The sequence below is a fragment of the Falco naumanni genome, chromosome 5 (assembly GCF_017639655.2).
Source record: "Falco naumanni isolate bFalNau1 chromosome 5, bFalNau1.pat, whole genome shotgun sequence".
NCBI lineage: Eukaryota > Metazoa > Chordata > Aves > Falconiformes > Falconidae > Falco > Falco naumanni.
The window spans coordinates 72,566,734-72,585,323 of record NC_054058.1 but is presented as its reverse complement, the minus strand read 5'-3'; the positions used below and the strand labels follow the sequence as shown (position 1 = coordinate 72,585,323).

The 18,590-nt window shown below is 50.8% G+C and overlaps 1 protein-coding gene across 1 annotated transcript in view; it reads left to right on the top strand.

Moving 5' to 3' along the window:
• Positions 1-18,590, top strand: part of SHANK3 (SH3 and multiple ankyrin repeat domains 3) — a 362,955-nt gene that overhangs the window by 295,759 nt on the left and 48,606 nt on the right. Inside the window, exons 19-20 of the mRNA XM_040596580.1 lie at positions 13,050-13,185; positions 15,925-16,005. Coding sequence (XP_040452514.1) covers positions 13,050-13,185; positions 15,925-16,005 — 217 coding nt within the window. The remainder of the gene's footprint in view (positions 1-13,049; positions 13,186-15,924; positions 16,006-18,590) is intronic.

Here is an 18,590-nt window from a genome sequence, read left to right as displayed (position 1 = left end):
TTTGGTCATGTCTGTATTTTCCATGACTGATTTTACATCAGCAGACTCGCATTTTCCCTGAACTTCCTTTTGGTGCCAGTGTACCACTAGAAGATATTCTTGTTCTGCTTAACGTCTTTTGAAAGTCTTTGCTGCAGCTGGGCTTTGGTCTTCCTGATATTGTCCCTGGTGCTTGAGCATTGGTTTTATTGTTTGCGTACCTGTCAGTGTTTCTCCTTCTTGCAGTTTATTAAGTTCATTAAGAAGCTTGATACCTTATCACACTAACCTGCATAAATACCCGGTCTTTCTAAATGACAGGGTGGGTGGGTTGTTCCTGAGATCTCAGAAATTTTTCTTCATCGACCAGCACCCTCTTCCCTCTTGGGCTGCTTCTCAGGAAGCTGAAGTCTGTCCTGAACCTCAGGATCCCAGCTCTGCTACTCACCTTTCAAGCCTTCCTCCAGGAGCTCAGTGCAGCCACCTCACAGTTGCTGCAACGTGAGCTGCCCTGTTGACCACATTTGCCACCAGTTTTTTACCTGTTGGAAAAAGCAGGGCAAGTCAAGCAGGTGGTCACCTCTAGCAGCCAGTGTTTGTGTTAGGATATTGTCACCAGCAGTCTCGGAGCCTCGTGGATTCCCTGGCCAGTGATCCATTTCCTTCCCAGCAGAAGTCTGGACCATTGAAATCCTGGAGAGGATGAAGGCTTGCAAGACTTCCACTATTTGTTTATGGACAACCACACCCACCACCTCCTCTTGGGTGATGGTAACAGACCCAGCATCCCTCCTGCTCATAGCCTAGGTTCATAGACTCTCAGAAGGCATGTCTGTGCTTCTACATTGCAGCTCTGTGCAGTTGGGAGCTCCATCACACGGAGACAATTTTCCTCCCCACCTGTCTTCCCTGAACACCCTGTAGGCAGCTGTGGCCACATCTTGATCAAGGCATGCTGTCCCAAGTCTCTGAGTCTGACCACGTCATGGCCCTGTGACTGCAGTAGGGCTTGCAGTTCTTCATGTTTGTTGTCCATGCTCTGTGAACCGAAGGAAGGTCTGAATACCCAGTCCTCTGGACAAGAAAATGAATGACCTCTTGTGGACCTTTACTGGCATACCTCCTCCATACCTTCCTCTCTTATCTCTGGGCTTAGGTCCCCACTCTCTGATGACCCTAATTTAAAACCCTTCTCTCCACATCAGTAAGCATGGTTGCAAAGGTGTTCTTCCCTCTCATAGTTACACAGGGTCTTTCTTTTCCTGGTAGTCTTCCATCATCCTCCAGTGAGATACCAGGATCAAGGAAGCTGAATCGCAGCCTGCAGCATCCGTTGCGTGGCCAGGCATCAATCTGGCAGATGTGTGCACTTCACAGTGGGTCTTCATTTCAAACAGAAGAGTTACTGGGGGCAGCCTCTGTGGAGAACACAGCTGGAACACAGTCTTGCTGTGTCTCCATCGCCCTTGACCCCAAAGCCCTGCAGTCACCTTTGAGCTGCTCAGGGTTTGTCATGGGTGTATCGCTGTTACCCACCTGGATGAGCAACAAGGGGTAGTAATCAGGGCAGGGGAGTCCCACAATCTTTCCACAACACTGGCAAACCTGAGGGCAGGCAGCAAACCTTCCAGGACAGTATTTCTGGTTGCCACATACAGTGTCTTTGTCCCATGTCTGGTGACAGCCTTCCCCATGACAATAACATGGGCTGGGGTAGATAGCAAAAGACCTACGTGCTCTTCCTCACTCTTTCCCAGCACAAAGTCACCTAGCAGAACCACTGGAGGTTTTTAGCCAAGGTGGCCTCTGAATTGCGTCTCTGTTCTTTCGTGAATTTTGTTCTTCCAAGGGAGGGTTCTCTCTCCATTTTAAATGCATTTTGTTCTTCTGTATCCATTTGGCGCAGACCCCTGTGCCTCTGGTGTTCCGCAGCAGAGGTGGCTGAGGAGGCAGTAACCAAGTGCAGAGACAGTCTTACTGGAGAGCAGCACAGGACAAGGTTTTGGTACCTGAGGTGGAGCTGCCAGCAGCCCTCCAGGCGTATTTCAGCTGGGCTTCGGTGTCCTCCAGGTTGCCTTTGGGAAGTGTCTCCATTCTGGAGTTCACTGCGTACCACAGGTAACACCATTGCTAGTGCTGCAACTTCTAGGTGAGACACAGGGTTGGAGAGAACAGTGCTGTCACTTCCCCAGCTAGGAACTCGCCCTGCTGTTGTCACCTCTTCACTTCGGTTTTGCTGTGTGGCATGAATCGCTGAATGAGGGTGCACATAGGTAAGTGAATTGAAGGAAAAACAAAGGTGACTGCTGGTGTGTTCCTAGGAATTTGGCATGCAGTGCACCGTCACAACATCTGGGCTCTTTCACTCGGAACTGAAAGGTTTGGCATAACAATAGGAGTAGGTGGGCTTTGCCCCTTTATGCCCCATTCAGACAGCCTGTGTCAACAAATACTGGAGATGCTGCTGAGGTGAAGCATGTCCGTCCTTCAGTCCTGGGATATACACACGGCCAGGGTTTGAAAGTGCTTGTGGACAATGCATTGTGAAGATGCTCTGCTTACTGTCTTTACTATCTTTAGAAGGCAAGGAAAGGGGATGTGGCTGTTGCGGTGTTGTGTAGCTGGGTGAAATGCAGTAGCACAAAGACACGTCTTTTCTTGAGGGAAGGTTTCAAACTGCAAAGATTCAGGCAGTCATGCAAAGCGATGGACTTTATTGAGGTACCTTTGAAGGAAGTGGGGTTTGAATCTGGTTGCTGCTGCAGAGGGTACCCAGGTGACTGTCCCTCCGTGCCCAGCACCAGAACAAAATACGTGCGGACAGTTACACCGCGGCGCAGTTAGCGCTCACCTGGCTCGCCAAGTCAGTAGGACAGCGCCAGGCTGTGACAGTGCCGCAGTTTAGGACTAGTTTAGACATATTGGGACGTGGGATTTTAAAACCCTTCCTTGTCTGACCAGGACTCAAATCTGTAGTGTCCAGCCTCCTGTCTTCCTCGGAGCCTGGCAGGTTTTAGATCCTTCATTTTTTCCCTTGAGGAGTCTGTAACTAGTGATGTAGACAACAGCCTTTGTACATACACTTCCATTTCATACATACATTGAGCATGTGTGCATGTACACACAGGACTTACGGACATGAAATACAAATATGGATATAAATTTGTGGATATTTTCATTATTTAGGTCTGTATTACATAGTTGTACAAAAGCATTGTTAAAAGAAAATTGCAATGAACAACCGATGTGGGATCTCGCTGCCAAAACAGCGGGGCACGTAGGGCAGTGACGAGGCTTCTGTGGCAGTGGCTGCATCAGCACTGAAGAGACCCCTGCAGTCACCTGTTCTCGTGGGTTAGGAGAAGACTTCTGCCTCTAATGAAATACTGTTGCTGTGAGGTAATATAATCTAGTGTTAATTTCATTTGACAGATTAAAAAAAAAAGAGTTGACGGCTCCAATAAAAATGTACAAGTGCAGCGGCAGATCTGATGGTTAGGCTCTGGCTGTGCTTGTCATGGGCACGGCATGTCAGCAACCTGTGAGTGTCTGCTGGGGAGGAAGAGGTGCCATTTTTCTAAACCTCCGGTTTTGATATTTGAGAACATAAATTTTGCATAATTAATGAAATCTAAGGGTTATTTGAGGACACACACTGCTAAATGCAGTCCAAAAATCGGGGGGGGGGGGGGGGGGGGGGGGGGGGGTGGGGGAGAAGGAATCTGCTGGGCAAGACATCACCCACTTCAGTGAGATAATGAAGGAGCAGTTAAATATTACTTATAGACACATGTATCCCCTTCTTACTGGAAAGGTTAGCGAGTGAAGGAGAAGGAAATGTGGTTAATTTGAGCTAAAGTGTGTAGGAGGTTGATAAGGGGAGCCAAAGGAAATATCAAAGGCCAATACGTAAAGATAATAAGAAATTTTAGAGCATTAGAAGAAAAAAAAAATCTGGTAAGAGATCCATTTCTATATGTAAATGATAAAATTGTATATTCTGGTGAAAAAAAAAAAAGAAGAAAAAAAAGAAGGCAGAAATGTTCTGCTCTGAGTTTGGAACAAATCAGGAGGATGTATCTATCCATATGATGTGCTTGGAACAGAAAGTTTCCCAGCTGTAACCAAGGAGAAAGTGAGATAGTATTTGCTAAAAATAAATATACTGAAATTAACAGGCTTGAATAACATATACCCAAGTGTCTAAAAGAGCCTAGCTGAGGAGTTGTCTGAACCACTAATGTTAATACCTCAAAATCTTGCTAATCTATGGAATTTCGAAGAGTTGGTAGAGAGCTGTTGCTATTCTAATATTCTGAGGATATAAAATAGGTGATTCAGAAAACTATAGCTTGTTTAGCTTGGCATCAGTGCTGGGTAAAATAACGAAGCAATTAATTTGGAGCATAATCACCAAGGAATTAGAGAATGAAAATGCAATCAATACCATACAGTGTGGTTCAATGGAAGGTGGAAACAAACCTGCTGTCCTTTCTCAACAGCATCACAGGACTGGTTAAAGTGAGGACTGTGTTTACATAGGTGTTTTGACTTCCTTAATAACCATGTGACTTGTGTATAAATAAATTTACAATAATTGGAAATAACAGACAAAGGCAGCTTGGTAGCACTGTGAAGTCACACAGGGGCACATTTTGGAAAATATCCACCAAGGGGAAGGTACCAGTGAGGGGGGCCATCACCAGCAAAGTCTCTTTACGTTTTTTGGTCCCTGGACCTCAACGCTTCTATCAGTGTTTCAAAATAGTGACCAAACCCCGTGTTTGTAAGGATGCAGGTATCACAGAGTGGGGGAAGTGCTAACAATAAAGTAACTGCTGCAGAATGATCTGACTTTCCTGCTGAAGCAGCCATGTTCCAGCAGACCGTGCAAGGTGACGTGTCTGCAAGTAAAGAATGTAGGTTACAGGATATGAAATTACCCTGGAAAAATGTAATTCGGCAAAGGATATGGGTTTTTCCAAGATAATTGTGTTACCGTTAGTTGATTGCGTAGGATGTGGCAGAGAGATTTTGTATATGTAAAGGACAGACTTCCAGAGTTATGTGAACTTGCCTATTCTGGTTGCAGCTTTTGGAAGATCACTGAAACATCACTTTGTGCAAGTCAGGCGTTCACACTGCGGGATGAATCTGACATTACTGAGCGGAATTCTAAAAGGCCCTCAGAATGATTCACAAGCTGAAAAAAGGTTGGAGTTTTAAGGAGTCCATCTTGCTCAGTGTGTTGAAGGAGGGCTGGTGAGGGAGATAGCTCTGGTGTGGGGGTATTGAATTCCGTCGCCTGGCTTGGAGGGAGACAGCTCGTTGCAGATCTCAAGTGCGTGTGCAGAAGATCCTCTGGATAATCACAGTCATGGACTTGAGTGAAATCCCATGTCAACGCATTTCTGCACCAGTGCATCCTGAGCCCAGAGAATGAGATTGCCTGGGAGAGGTGGGAAAGACAGCTTAGAGCTCAAGTTCTTAGAAGGAGCATTTTAGGATCTGGATAGTCTTGCAGCCTTTCTCCAGTGTGAATGCTTTGAGATGCTGAAAGGGAGAAACTGGCAGTCAGAAATCCAGAGAGCTGTGCTCTCTGGAGTGATGTAGGGGTTGGTTCCTGTGGGTGAAGATTTACCCCCGACACCCCCTGAGTTTTGCCTGATGATGTGTGCATGTCCTAGTTGATGGACCCATTGTTCTTCTGGTGGATGGCCACAACGGCGCTCCGGAGCAGAACAAACTTCGTTCAGGCTTCAGAGCTTACATTCCTCTAAGTAACTTCTTACTGCTGGGAATGTGTGTGATTCAGGTTATTCATTGTCAGGTCAGGCTCCTTTGGTACAGAGAGATACCGCGTAATGAAGGTACGGACGGATACCACCTAACGCGTGGTTCTTTCAGTCTTTCCTCAGAACTCAGCCCTTGTAATTTTCTGATAACAATGTGCATTTCTCAAAGCTGCTTCTCGCTGGTTAACATCATTCGAGTACTGAAGTGTCCAGAATGGGCCACAGCATGCTTGCTGAAGCTGCAGGAATAGTGCCTTTATCCTCCTTCAACCATCAAACACTGCATTGTTACAGCTTTAGATACTGGGCGCTGTGAAAGGATTCCTTCTTTGCACAGGGACAGGGTTTTCTGTTCTCTTTTTCCCGCAGTCTGACTTCAGCTGGGAACATTTCCTTTGTCCCAGCACCGTGCTAGGGACTGCGTGAATGTCCCATGGATCTCCACATAGGTGGCATCTCCTTGAGGAGTAAGTTTTCTCACGCTTGAGAACAGCCAGATGTGCTGAACCCAGGTCACGGTCCAGTACCCTGACCAGCCGCTCTTAGATATTGTACACCCGGTGGATTCAGTGTTTCATACTGAGTTTGCTTGAAGTTACTTGCCATTACACAAGATTTTGATTTAGCAGAGTGGTACAGCAATGTACTTAAATTAAATGCAAATGTAAATTACACTTAGCAGAGTGTAGCAGATGCAGTGTACAGCTGAATCACCATACAGATGTGATTCTCATTACCAGTAATCTGCTCACCATCACGACACTGGCTGTCCCCCATCACCTTGAAGGCGTAAGTGGGTTCACACCATCTTAAGTGCGTTGCTGTCTTTGAGGTCCTTCTGTTTGTTCAGTTTTTATATTCTTTGTTGGGCTAATCCAGTTATACAGTCCTTCTGCCCCATTCTAGTCTTGCTAACTCAGGAAGACTTTTGCATTCTTCTCGTTGATTCAAAGGTGGAATTACAGGGCTGGTTGACCCCCTCAGCCAGTACAGCTGGATGATCCACTCAGCTGCTGTAGCCAGTTGATCTAAAACACAGGCCGCACTCCAGTCCCTTTGATGTTGAGATTGGTTCAGCTTTCATTGCAACAGCTCAGGGAAGTCATTCCCTACATTTTTCCCTGAGCTTCAAGGGCACAGCTCTTGCCTATGTTTTCAGACCTTTCTTCTGCTGTAGGGGTTAATTGGTCAGTCACAAGGCGGGGAAGTATTAGTGCTATCAGTCATGTCACTTAAGAGCTCATTTGGAGTAATATCCACCGCCCTAGAGATCTGTGTTCAAGAAAGATTCATTTAGGCTGGAAAAGGAGCATGGAAAAGCTACTGAGATGATCAGGAGAATGGGGGCTTTTTCCCCTGTGGCAGACCACTAAAGCTTCATATCCTTACCAGCTTGCTGGGAGGGATCAGACTGATGGTCCATTAGCCCAGTTCCCTCTCCTTGACAGTGGCATTACAAGATGCTATTAATTAAAGAAAGTACATGTGCCTGGCTGTTTTGAGTTGTCAGTTCCCCTTGTGCCTTCCAGCATCCACTGTCATCACACTGGGAACTTGAACAGGAATGACTCTGCTCAGTCCTGTTAGTATCTGTGCAAGGACCTGCTCTCCAGGAATTCATCTAATCTCTCTCTGAATCTGCCAGTGCTGCCCACCTCCGTGGCCTCTGTGGCAGCCAGCTCCAGATGACCATTGCCTGCTGCATAAAGTCATCTTGCTGTTGTCTGTTTTAATCTGATCTGCCACTAGTCTCACTGAGAGCCCTCTCCTCCTAATTCTGCAGGATTTGGTAGACCACAGCTCCACCTTCATGGTATCCACTGCCCTGGGGAGCTTTGTAAGCCTTGGCCCTGTGCTTCCCTCAGCCTTCTCTTCTCCAGACTGGAGGGTCCCAGCCTTCTCAGTCTGTCTTTGTAGGACAGTTGCTCCATCCCTCTGACCATCTTAGTTGCCCTTCTCTGGCCTTTCTCTAGTTCCACTGTTTCCTCCTTGAGATGCTGAGCCAGACCTGCACACATGAAGGCATGCACATGCAGGATCAGCATAGCCCCAAGTGACATTGCCTACCTTGCTTTCCACCTCTTCCCTGATATATTTTGTCGGCTTTTTTGGCTGCTCTTTTGCACTGATCCCATGATTTTTGAGAGCTGTCAGTATCGGCACCAAGACTTTTCTGGAGCTGTACCCACCAGGTCCGTGTTCAGCATCATGCAGCATGTTCAGATGGCTCTTCCCCAGAAGCGTTACTTTGCATGTATCTGCATGGTGACCCACCTGCCACCTCGTGCCCTTTCAGTTTGGGAGTCCTCCTGCAGCTCACCAAGCACTGATGCATCACTTGGCTACTGAGAAGGTAGTTGCAGCAGTTTATAATGCCTGGACTCTGACATAGTATCATCACATTTCTATGTTTGTTATTTTATGTTTTGTAGATGCTTTCTGCATGATTTGACTCTTGATCTGTTGTCTTCTTCCAGGCCAAAGCATATATCCAAGAGCAGGGCATCCTCATTAGGCAGTTGTGTCCAAGAAACTGGAATTTTTCTTTGTTGCTGGGTGAAAACCAGTAGTGTTTCCACCACTGCCTGTCTGATCTTTCTTACTCCAAAACCTCCCTGTTTGAGGGCCAGCAGTCATTTGGAGTGTTTAATTGAATGGGAAGGACTCCCAGCTGCAGGCCTTCTTGAAGATTCATCTCTGCACTTCGTAGACTGGGACCAAAAGCTGATTTTTTTGTGTGTGTCTCAGGCAATTCCCCTGTGTCGCTCCAACATCATCAGACATCCCCAGGCTGTCTGCATGATAGGGATCCTCCTTGCATGGGTCTGCTCGGAGAGATGAAAGTTTGCTTTGTTCATTTTGCTACCTCCTCTTTTTACGTCTTAAGTGCTTTTCTTCCCCCTGTGGGAGATGGTATTGTGCTCCTGAGAGTGCAGTTCTGACGTGGCATTGCTGCTGAAAGTGGGGGATGGCTTGGCTGAGATCCTCTCCCTGTTCGGTGCATCAGCAGCATCAGCAAACAGCAGCCCCTGTTCTCTCTCGGGCATCTTACACCCGGCGTCTGTTGTGGCTTCACCTGGCAGCCGGTGGGTAGGCTGCAGGTGTCTGTGGAACAGCGTCCTGAGCCCTTCCCGCTGGAGAACAGTGTCTTGAACCAGTGGTTCACTCACTGACGATGAGCATTCACCTCTCTGTGAGTTAGAAATCCAGCCTCAGTGCCAGGCTCTGTGATCTCAGCACACGCGGTTTGTCATGCCATATTGACTCAGTGCAGCTTTGAAGCTGGAAAAGAATGGAAAACCTTCTCACCATCTTCTCGGTGAGCTAACCTGTTTATCAGATATGTTATTCTCTTTGTATTTTGATTTTTTTCAGAAGCAACTGTTAGAGAAACTTTGCTCACATGAGTGTTTAATCGAAGTTGTTTGTGGCTACAGAGTTCTGTAGCTCATCTTCTTGGGTATCACCAGGAACTGGGGCTGAATCAGAATTTTGGATTTTTCAGAAATTGTTTTTTTCCCCAGACATTCTTGTATAGTACAAGCAACTGTCTGACCAGTCTCCCCTGTGGTTAGCCTTGCTGTATAACGTTCATTCTTGAGCTCCTATGTTATTTTAGCTTCTTGACTGCTTTTCTTATCTGCTTTCTGCAAGATGTCATTCCTTGAGCTACAGTTTCCTGGGTTTTGCTCACCTGCTTGGTTTTAATCTTTCACAGAAAAGACCTGGCAGCATGGGACCAATACTTTGAGGTTGTTGTGAAATACCTTTAATGTGCTGTTCCCTCCCTTTTAAACAACAGCAGAAATGTTCTTTTTTCCCATAGGCCAAATTATTCACATTCCTTTGTGGATTTTATAACCCACAAAGCTCTGGCACATTTCTGGCTGGTTTGGTTGTGGCTTTGGGTTGATGCCCTTCCGGCCAGGGGTGTTTTGGGGAGTCACAGGGACAAGTCAGCTGGTGGTCCCGGGCAAGTGTGGCACTGAGACTCTGTGCACTTACTGGCTAGTGTCATGTTCTTGTCTTTCATGGCTGGCCCTTGGTGTGCTTTGTAAAGCCAGTGTTGATCTCCCTGTGGCTGCTTTTTTGAGCTCCAGACAGCCAAAGAGTGCCTGGCGATGGGTGGTGGAGTTGCACAATACTGACCTGACCTGAAATCTTATGGCTTCTGTAGGAGTTGTCCATCTATGGGCACATTTGAAACATGTTGGGCAAAAAGCTGTCTGACCGTGTTGGTACCTCTTCCTCATCCCTGATCTCACTGAGTTACAAACAGTTGAAAATCAACATTTTCTATCTGTCACTTGACTGTCAGCAAACACATCAAAGCCTGCCAGAACACCAGCAAAATACAGGTGCTCAGGTCATGTTTCTGCCAGGCGGTGGGTGCCACAGCAGTCTGTGCTCTCCTGGAGACCATGTACCCAGGCTTTGGCTGCCAGTGCTGCACCAGGATGGAGCAGAGGAGAAGGTCTTGCCTTTCCATCCCGGAGGGTCAAAACCTCCCACTCCTGCATCTCTGCATTTGAGTAACCTAAAAAATCTATAAACTGCTGCCCATTTGGGTGGACAAGTTTGGATGACTAAAAATCAAACAGAAAGCACAGGCATGTTCTGTCAGTATTTCAGTTCTTTATTTGGAAGAGAGCAGGGTGATGTGCATGTATCACATGCAGATGATGAAACACTTTCCAAGCCATTAGTAACTGAAGCTGTAAGCATCTTCCAGGTGGTAATTTTTCAGTATTTGCATTTTGTAGTTGTATGATGCTGGGGCAATGCCAGGAGACTGGCAGAGTGCTGGCCTTTGGAAAGGGGCAAAGGGATGATCCGGTTAATTATGAACCTGTGAGCCTGAGATCAGTTGCTGGCAACAAATAAGCAACCAGATACTGTAGGCAGTTGATAAAGAGTTAGAGTAGAATATAATTACCAGCAGAAAACTAATTTCATTTCATTATTTGAGGTGTCAGATTTGTTTGATAAAGGTAACCGTTTACATCTAATAGATTTTGTTTACCACTGTACCACGTCCCAATTACAAAACTTGCGGTGTACAAAACCAGCAGAGCGCATAGGAAGCGGTTCACAAATTTGCCAGATGACAGGTCTTGGCAAGGACTTGTCAGAGAGCAATCGTCGCTGGCCCGGGTTTCTAGTGGGTCTCTCCAGGACTTAAGATCTCGTACTGCTCAGTGATTTCATACATGTTCTAGAAACAAAGCTGAAATCACAGGTAATAAATAACAGATGCACGGGGGACCTGGGGGCTGTGGTGCTGGGGACGCGCCACACAGCCCTGGGCTGCACTGGCTTTGGAACTGGTGCTTTGGAAACTAAAGGGTTTGGAAAGAAAAACTGCTGAAGTGATTTAGGATCAGGAGAAAATACAGGATAACAGTGCTCTGGGACTCAATCCATTCCATCCAGTTCATTCAAAAAAAAAAAATTAGGAGGTAATTTAACTAAAGTAGGTTTGATTTCATCAAAATCAAATTTTGAGGAAAACGTGTGTTTTCATGCAAATTGAATAATTACTGAATCAATTATAACCACACTTGAATCAGTTGAATAATTGAATATTTGAAATAAAATGATCATTTGAAAAGCATTGCATCTTAGAAAATGTTGATGTTCCATTTCAGAATGTAGTTCAAGCCCTTTTTTCATTTTTATATTTTCTATGGGTTTTCATAGAAAACAGCACTATGGCTCAGGTATTGCAAATGTTACAACCTACAGACTTTTAATCATTTAAACAACGGTTCAGTCTAACCTAAAGACAAAACATCTCCAGCTGGAGTTGAAACGCATAAACCCCAAACATTCTTCAAACACTGGTTTCCAGCATCCAGGATAATTCTGCATCTCAGTCTGTTGTACTTGTGATCCCCCACGCTGTGGCAGCGAGATGGTGCCGGCGGTGAGGGAGGTGGGACAATGCGTGAGGAAGGGTAGCACAAGACCCTGTGACTGGAAACCAATTTCTTGATAGTAATACAGGAATGGCTTTGTGTTTTCTTTTTTTAAAAGGTGGGAATTACTAAACATTTGGAGCAGACCTACAGAGGAAAGGCTAAATTCTCAACTTCCTGGTGTCTTTGAGACCTGAAGCATGTGGTGGCATGTAACAGCTTAGCTATAATGCTTCTGGTCTTGAACTCAGGATAACAAAATCAATATTGCATGGGCAACCTAAATCCTGTCATTACCTGTCTTTTGAGTGTTCCACTTCTGGATACATAAATATTAACGTAAACATTAACATACATGCTTCTATATTTATTGCCTGTAGATAATCACTTGTCTCTTATTTGCCATCAGTTACTACCTTATGCCTAGGGTGGCAACAGTCCTGGGGTGCACAGCGCATTTCAAAAGCGACTGCCAAAGTGTGCAAACATATCCGGTTCTTTTTACAAAGTGGGTAACTTCAGCCACAAAAGTTGAAACCGGTTTTTCCAGCAGTGAAGCAGCTGAACTGCACCATCCTCTTCCCCATTACACCTAAACCTCAGTTACCCAAAGTGAGGGACCATCTGTTAATGCCCCATGGAGAACCTTGTGTTCGTTACTACTTGGTAGATACCCAAATACAGAGGTTGCATTTTCTAGCTTATTTCTTGGTTTCGTGTCTTGGAGATTGCCTAGCCTGCCATCACAGCCCAGTGCTTGTTGTCCAAGAATTTAATAGGTTATGCTATCGCTAAAAACCACAACAGGAATGCATGTCAGCACGTGTCCTGTAGACCCCTCGCAGGAGTCGCTCCGCCACGGGTTGCTGCTGGTGGGGATGGGGCAGCTGAGTTGTTGGGGGCCATCTCTCTGCCTACCGCTCCGCATGGGTGCCTGTGCTCTTCCAGCACCTCTAGCAGACCTGTGGCACAGCTCAAGGCTTGCAGATCCCGGCACCCACCCTGTGCTTACCAATTACCCCAAAAGAAAGAGGCAATGCCCGGTTTTTAGTGATCTGCCTTAACAGCCTGGTAGGAAGGGGCAGGTCCAGCTCCTGCCACCCGGCCACAGCCCTGGTGCACACTGGTTTGCACTGACCTGTTGCAGCTTCCTCAGCTTCTCCAGAAGGTTGTGGCCACAGGTAGGTGACACCCCACAGGTGTCACAGCTTAAAAATGAAAATGCGCTAGACACTAAAAACAGATAGAGAGAGGGAAAGTCTCTGGTGGTTTTGTGGCTTGACATCCGTCAGTCTTGCCCTTTGCCTGCTCTCTTTGTGGCAGCCAGCCCTCACGCTGCTCTCCTCCTCTGTCCTAGGTGAATGGTGTCAACGTGGTGAAGGTGGGGCACAAGCAGGTGGTCTCCTTGATCCGGCAAGGGGGGAACCACCTGGTGATGAAGGTTGTTTCCGTCAGCCGCAAGCCAGAATCAGAAGAAGTTGTTCGGAAGAAGGGTAGGTGTGCAGTCCTGCTGTTCTCTGAATGGGGGGTTGCATTGCCCAAATGCAAGCAGGTGTGCAGAAACCTGCGGGGCTGCCCAGAGGAGCCCACAGCACGTACCCACAGCACGGTGGGCACTTGTGAGGCTGCCAAGCTGCAGCTGGTGAGGAGGGGGGACACCATGGGGGGAAGGACTGGCCGTTCCGGGCACAGAAACCGCACACACGGCACTGCCGCACCGGGATGTGCGGACACACTGGCTGGAGCAGGGTGGGGGGACGGTGGTCGGGCGGAGGGGCTGTGGTGGAACTCTGCAGCTGACACTGGGGATGCTGGGCACAGCTGGTTGCCGGCCAGGCCTCCTGCAGGTCCTGTCCGCGGCCAGGCTTCAGGGCACCAGCGGCTCCGTTCTCACACCAGAGCTGTGTGTGCTCAGTGAAGGTTGGAGCCGGCTCTGCCTCGGGCAGAGCTGGTGCCGGCAGCCCGCGGTGCCAGTGGCAGGCTGTGCCGGAGCGCAGAGACTCCACGGGCCTGGAGGGGGTCGTGGTGGGGGTCTGCCCCTGCCTCGGTGTGTCGGCGGGGGTCGTGGTGGAGAATCGGCCTCACTGGGGGGAGGGGGGGGCTGTGACGGAGAGCTGCCCCTGCCAAGCGTGGGGCTGTCAGGGTGGAGAACTGCCTCTGTGGGCATGCAGGGGGTGTCAGGGTGGAGGACAGTGCCCGCGGGGGTGCAGAGGGTGCCGTGGTGGAGGACAGCCCCCATGGTGGGGCGGGGGGTGCAGGTGCAGCCCGTCCACTCTCAGGGAGTCGCTGGGGCTGGGAGCTCCTGCAGGCACAGCCAGCCCAGGGGCTGCTGGCCACCTGTGGGACTTGCCCTCACTCAGGGGAGCCCAGGCAGCCATGGGGCCACCCGCAGGCGCTTGGCCTTCACCCCATCACCCATGGTCACCAGGGTCAGAGCTGAGACCCGCAGCCAGCGGTGGGTCTCAAGAGGCAGTTTGGTGGTGGGCTGATGTGTTGACGGACAGCGGAGCAGGCAGCCCTCGGGGTAGGGGGGCATCCAGCTGAGGAGGGCAGGGACACATCTGGAGGACAGCTGGATGGGAGGCAGCCAGCTGTATAGAGGGGACACACACATGGCATTCAGCTGTGGAGGGCAGAGGCACACCTGCAGATGGCCAGCTGGGGAGGCTGGCAGCACATCTGGGAGCAGCTGGCTGTGGAGGGTAGGACCCCTCCACAGGCAACCAGCTGTGGAAGGCAGAGGCACATCTGGGAGCAGCCTGCAGCACCCTGCGCCAGGCCATGTGTGGGGAGGCAGGCTGTGGGGCAGGAGCATTTTTTGGGGGAGGGCATCTGGGAGCCCGGTGCGGGGGGACAGGAGCGGGGCACAGGGGGACGGGAGGCGCAGGGGGATGGGAGCGGAGCGTGGGGGAGGGAGGCAGCTCTGCACGCTGACACTAAGAGCTGCAATTATATTGTCACGGCGCAAAAGCACGAGTTGTGGGAAAGGCTGAGGCTTGGGAATCAGTGCTGGGACTACCGCTGGTGCTGCTTGCCGCTTCTCCTGGTGCTTCCAGCCCTGCAGCCGGTGAGCAGCTGCCCATCACTGCCCGTTGCTGCCCATCGCTGCCCATCGCTGCGTGCTGCCCATGCCCTGAGCCCACGGAGCTGGACGGCTGCTCTTCCAGCACGGGGTGTGGGGACCGGAGCCGAGCCCTCTCTGCGGGACCCTGGCTGCAGCACAGCCGGGGGCAGACACCCCCAGCTGGAGCTCGCCTGGTCCTGGGGGTGATGGAGGCCTGTGTGGGACTGGTGTTTTCTGGCTGAATCCGCCCTTGTTGGGGTCTCTGATGCAGGCAGCGCCAGCAAAGCCTGAAGCTCTGGTTGCCATGGCAATGCCTGAGCGTTGAATCCAGCATTGTCAGCAAGCAAGCGGGAGGAGGAGGAGGCACCCCAAGTGAAGAGGAAGAGCCTTCAACTCGTCCCCGCTCCGGTGGGCTCATGGCATGCAGCGCCTCCGGGGCAGCCCCACGGGCCGGCCCGGCTAGGCAGCCCCCGGGGGCAGCCCCCCGCCCCGGCACAGCACCGCGCCCTGTGCTGGCCATGTGCCTCCGCTGCCCGGCACGGAGCCGGCCGCCTCCAGCGCTTCGCTAGGGCCGCGGGAGCCTCACCCCGTCCTGGACACGGCTGAGCCGGCAGAGGAGGGTGGGTGGGCTGTGTTTCGCTGGGGGATGCGCCGCGCTGAGGCGGGAACGAGAGACTGAGATCAGGCCTGCTGGACTTGTTTCTCCCTCCTACCCTCCACCCATGGCGTGTGCGGAGGGGAAGCAGCCATCAAAGCTGTTTGCTGAGTCCCACAGGCAGGCAGCCAGCTGCCTGAGACAGATTTAATTTGCGAGAGGCGTTCATAGCCATAGCATCTCCGGTAGCTGCAGGGGGGCAGGTGCAGCCCGGGGACATGACTTGGACTCTCCTCTGCTGAGGGCTGTGGGAGCCTGGGCAGCCTGCACGTGCCTGCGGGAGCCACCAGCCCCTCAGTGCCGGGGCCTGCCCCGTGCCCCGGGACTGTGCTACCAAGACCATGAAGAAGTTTGCTTCCACGCGCAGCCTCAATAAGATCCTGCAGCAGTGCGACTCCTCATCCCGCGAGTACGAGGAGATCCAGGCTGTGGAGAAGAAGTGGCATCTGCATCTGGCCACTCCTCGTAAGTTCCTGGACAAGAAATGCAAAATGCCGTCTCTCTTCCTTTCAGCTCCGCCGCCTCCCAAGAGAGCACCCAGCACCACCCTGACGCTGCGTTCCAAGTCCATGACGGCCGAGCTGGAAGAGCTGGGTAAGCAGAAGCCGGGGCTCGCGCATGCATGCAGGGGTGCATGAGGAGCATGCAGGGCCGTGGCCGGAGCAGGCAGCACACTTGCCCAACGTCCGTTTTCCCGAGGGGTGCATGAGCACAAGCGCAAGGCGATGCACACGCCTCCTGTGCTGAAGTTTCTGTTGTGTTTAGCGGCACAGGGGGCTGAGAGCCCACTGCCACAGGGACGCGGGAGCCCCTCATAGAGCCAGTCCACCCCTTCAGTGCCACCTCCCTGGAGAGCTGGCCGGGGGGAGGATCCTGGCACCGCATGCTTGTGGAGAGGCTTGCTGCCCCCATGCCCCATCCATCAGGCACCCTGCTCCTCCTGCACTCCAAACAGACAGCCCTTCATTTTTATTTTCCTCTGCCTCCAGGCAGATACCACATGCTGCCAGATTAGCTGGCATCCCCATGGTCTGCCCTCCCTGCTTACACACACACATGCCTATGCACACACGCTCACACATTCTGCTGTCACTACAGAGCCTACCCACATTTCCAGATGCTTTGGTATCCCAGCTTGCATCTACATGTTCCTATATTCTCTTAAAGCCTCTCCACCCCCACCCCATCTCGGCTTCCAGGTACCCTGTGCTGAAGCCCCTCAGTCTTTCCAGCTTTTCTGGTGACCTCATTGAGCCCACAGCTTCCCAGTGCGCTGGGCTGCCCCCAGTAGCATCCTACCAGCTGAGGGCCATAGGAGTGCCGGTGTTCACACACCATCCAAAGAGCAGTCCCTTCCCTCTGCACAGAATGATTTGCCCATTTTTGCTGCATGTGTGCCCCATGCACTGCAGAGCCCACAGGACGGCTGATCAGGGCGCTCCGCCGGCGCAGCCGGGGAGGCGGGCTAGCAGAACAGCAGCCATGTGGCCCTCGCAGCCTGCTGGGCAGGAGATGTGGAGGGACCCCTCCTTCTGGGGGAGCCTTTGGGGCAGCCACGTTCTGATGTGCAGAGGTTGGCTCTGCCGAGATGGGCTGTTCAGGGCTGGCACAGGGCGGGAGTCGGATGTACTGCAAGCACCCACCGAGAGCATCAGCACAGCAAGAAGGAGCCGCTCTCGGCACTGCCCACTGCCCTGGCTCACGCTTCTGCTATTTGTGTTTATGTTTTTGCTGTACGAGAATGTGGTGGTGTGTACAGATGCACTTGCCGGCCATGGTGCAGGGGCTGTGCGTGGCAGACTCCCGTCCTTCCTGGGAGGAGACCCGCCTGAGAGGCAGGAACCTCAGCAGAGACCCCACCACCCCCTCTCTTTTCCAGAGCGTTGAAGGAATGTCCATGACCTTTCTCACTCGGCTCTGCTCCCTGTCCTACATGCATGTCCAGGCTTTACAGCCCTGCAGGGTTCTCTTGAAAGAAATAGACCTTGAGGGTTTGGGCTCACGCTGAAATACAGGTTTGAAGGGACAAAGCTCAGCATTTAAGGGCTTGCATCAGCTGGTTGATGGTTACTGTGATTTATTTTATGCTGAGCCCACTGCCTTGATATTCACCTTGCTCCCCACTTCTCCAGACCTTTATTACTAAGCCTGAAGGTGCTGTGTTTACTAGTAGCCATTAGGAGAGGATTCAGAATAGCCCATTTCTTCCACTTGTTCTCATCCCTTTGCACAGATACTGCACAGACCCCAGCATTCATATCTTTGCTCTTGGTTGCTGGCCCTGAAAGCAGTTCCTAGCTGGTGTGATGGGTCTCTGCTTGCACGCACATGCATGTTGCCTCTGTGAGAACATGTTCCCCAGCTGCATGTGCCCATCTTTGGTGAACATCACACCCGAGCTGGAGCCTGGTGCGCATCATGCAGGCACCTTTGCAAAGGGACGGGCACCCCAGCCGCGGCACCTGGCCTTGCAAGTGCCCAGTGGGGTGTGGAATGTCACCATGGGACCTGGAAACCCCCAGCGGTGTGAGGCCCCATTTGCATGTGTTTTGGCAAGGAGAGCTGCTGGGCTCGAGGGGGAGGGGAGCAATCTCCTGGAAAGGGAAGTCACGAAGAGCAGAGAAATAGCTCTGCCAGAGAATATATTAAAGATGAGTCCTCTAGGTCTCCCTGAGAATTTGGCATTTAAACGCTGCCTCTCTTCTACCTGGAGAGGGACTAGGAGTGGCAGCTGCCCGTGTCTCCCAGGAGAGGCATTTGTAGACAGGGACTGGTCTTAGTCCACGTTTTCCAGGAAATTGTAGTGGGTAGTCCCTACTTCATGTCCTGTGGATCAGGGAGCATGCTATAGCCAGTCCCACCATGCATCCCCAGGGAGCACGGCACTGGGAAAATAAGGGATGGATCCTCCTCCTGTGCTTTGTCTTCTGGTGGTTGATCCTCCAGCTTTTGCTGCAAAGGGGGAGTTTTGATGCAGGTCAGCATCCCCACGCCTCAGTGATATGCAAGTTTAGAGCCTAATCTCCTTTTCTGAGGGGACAGTGATGTTAGTGAAAGGGACGTTTCTACCTGTAGCTTCTTAAAAGGAGCTTTGTCCGATGGTCCCTGCCCCTTTTTCCTTGAAGCCTATCCCTGTCCTGCAGCTTGCAGAACATCCCATGTGCCCACAGCCATACCTT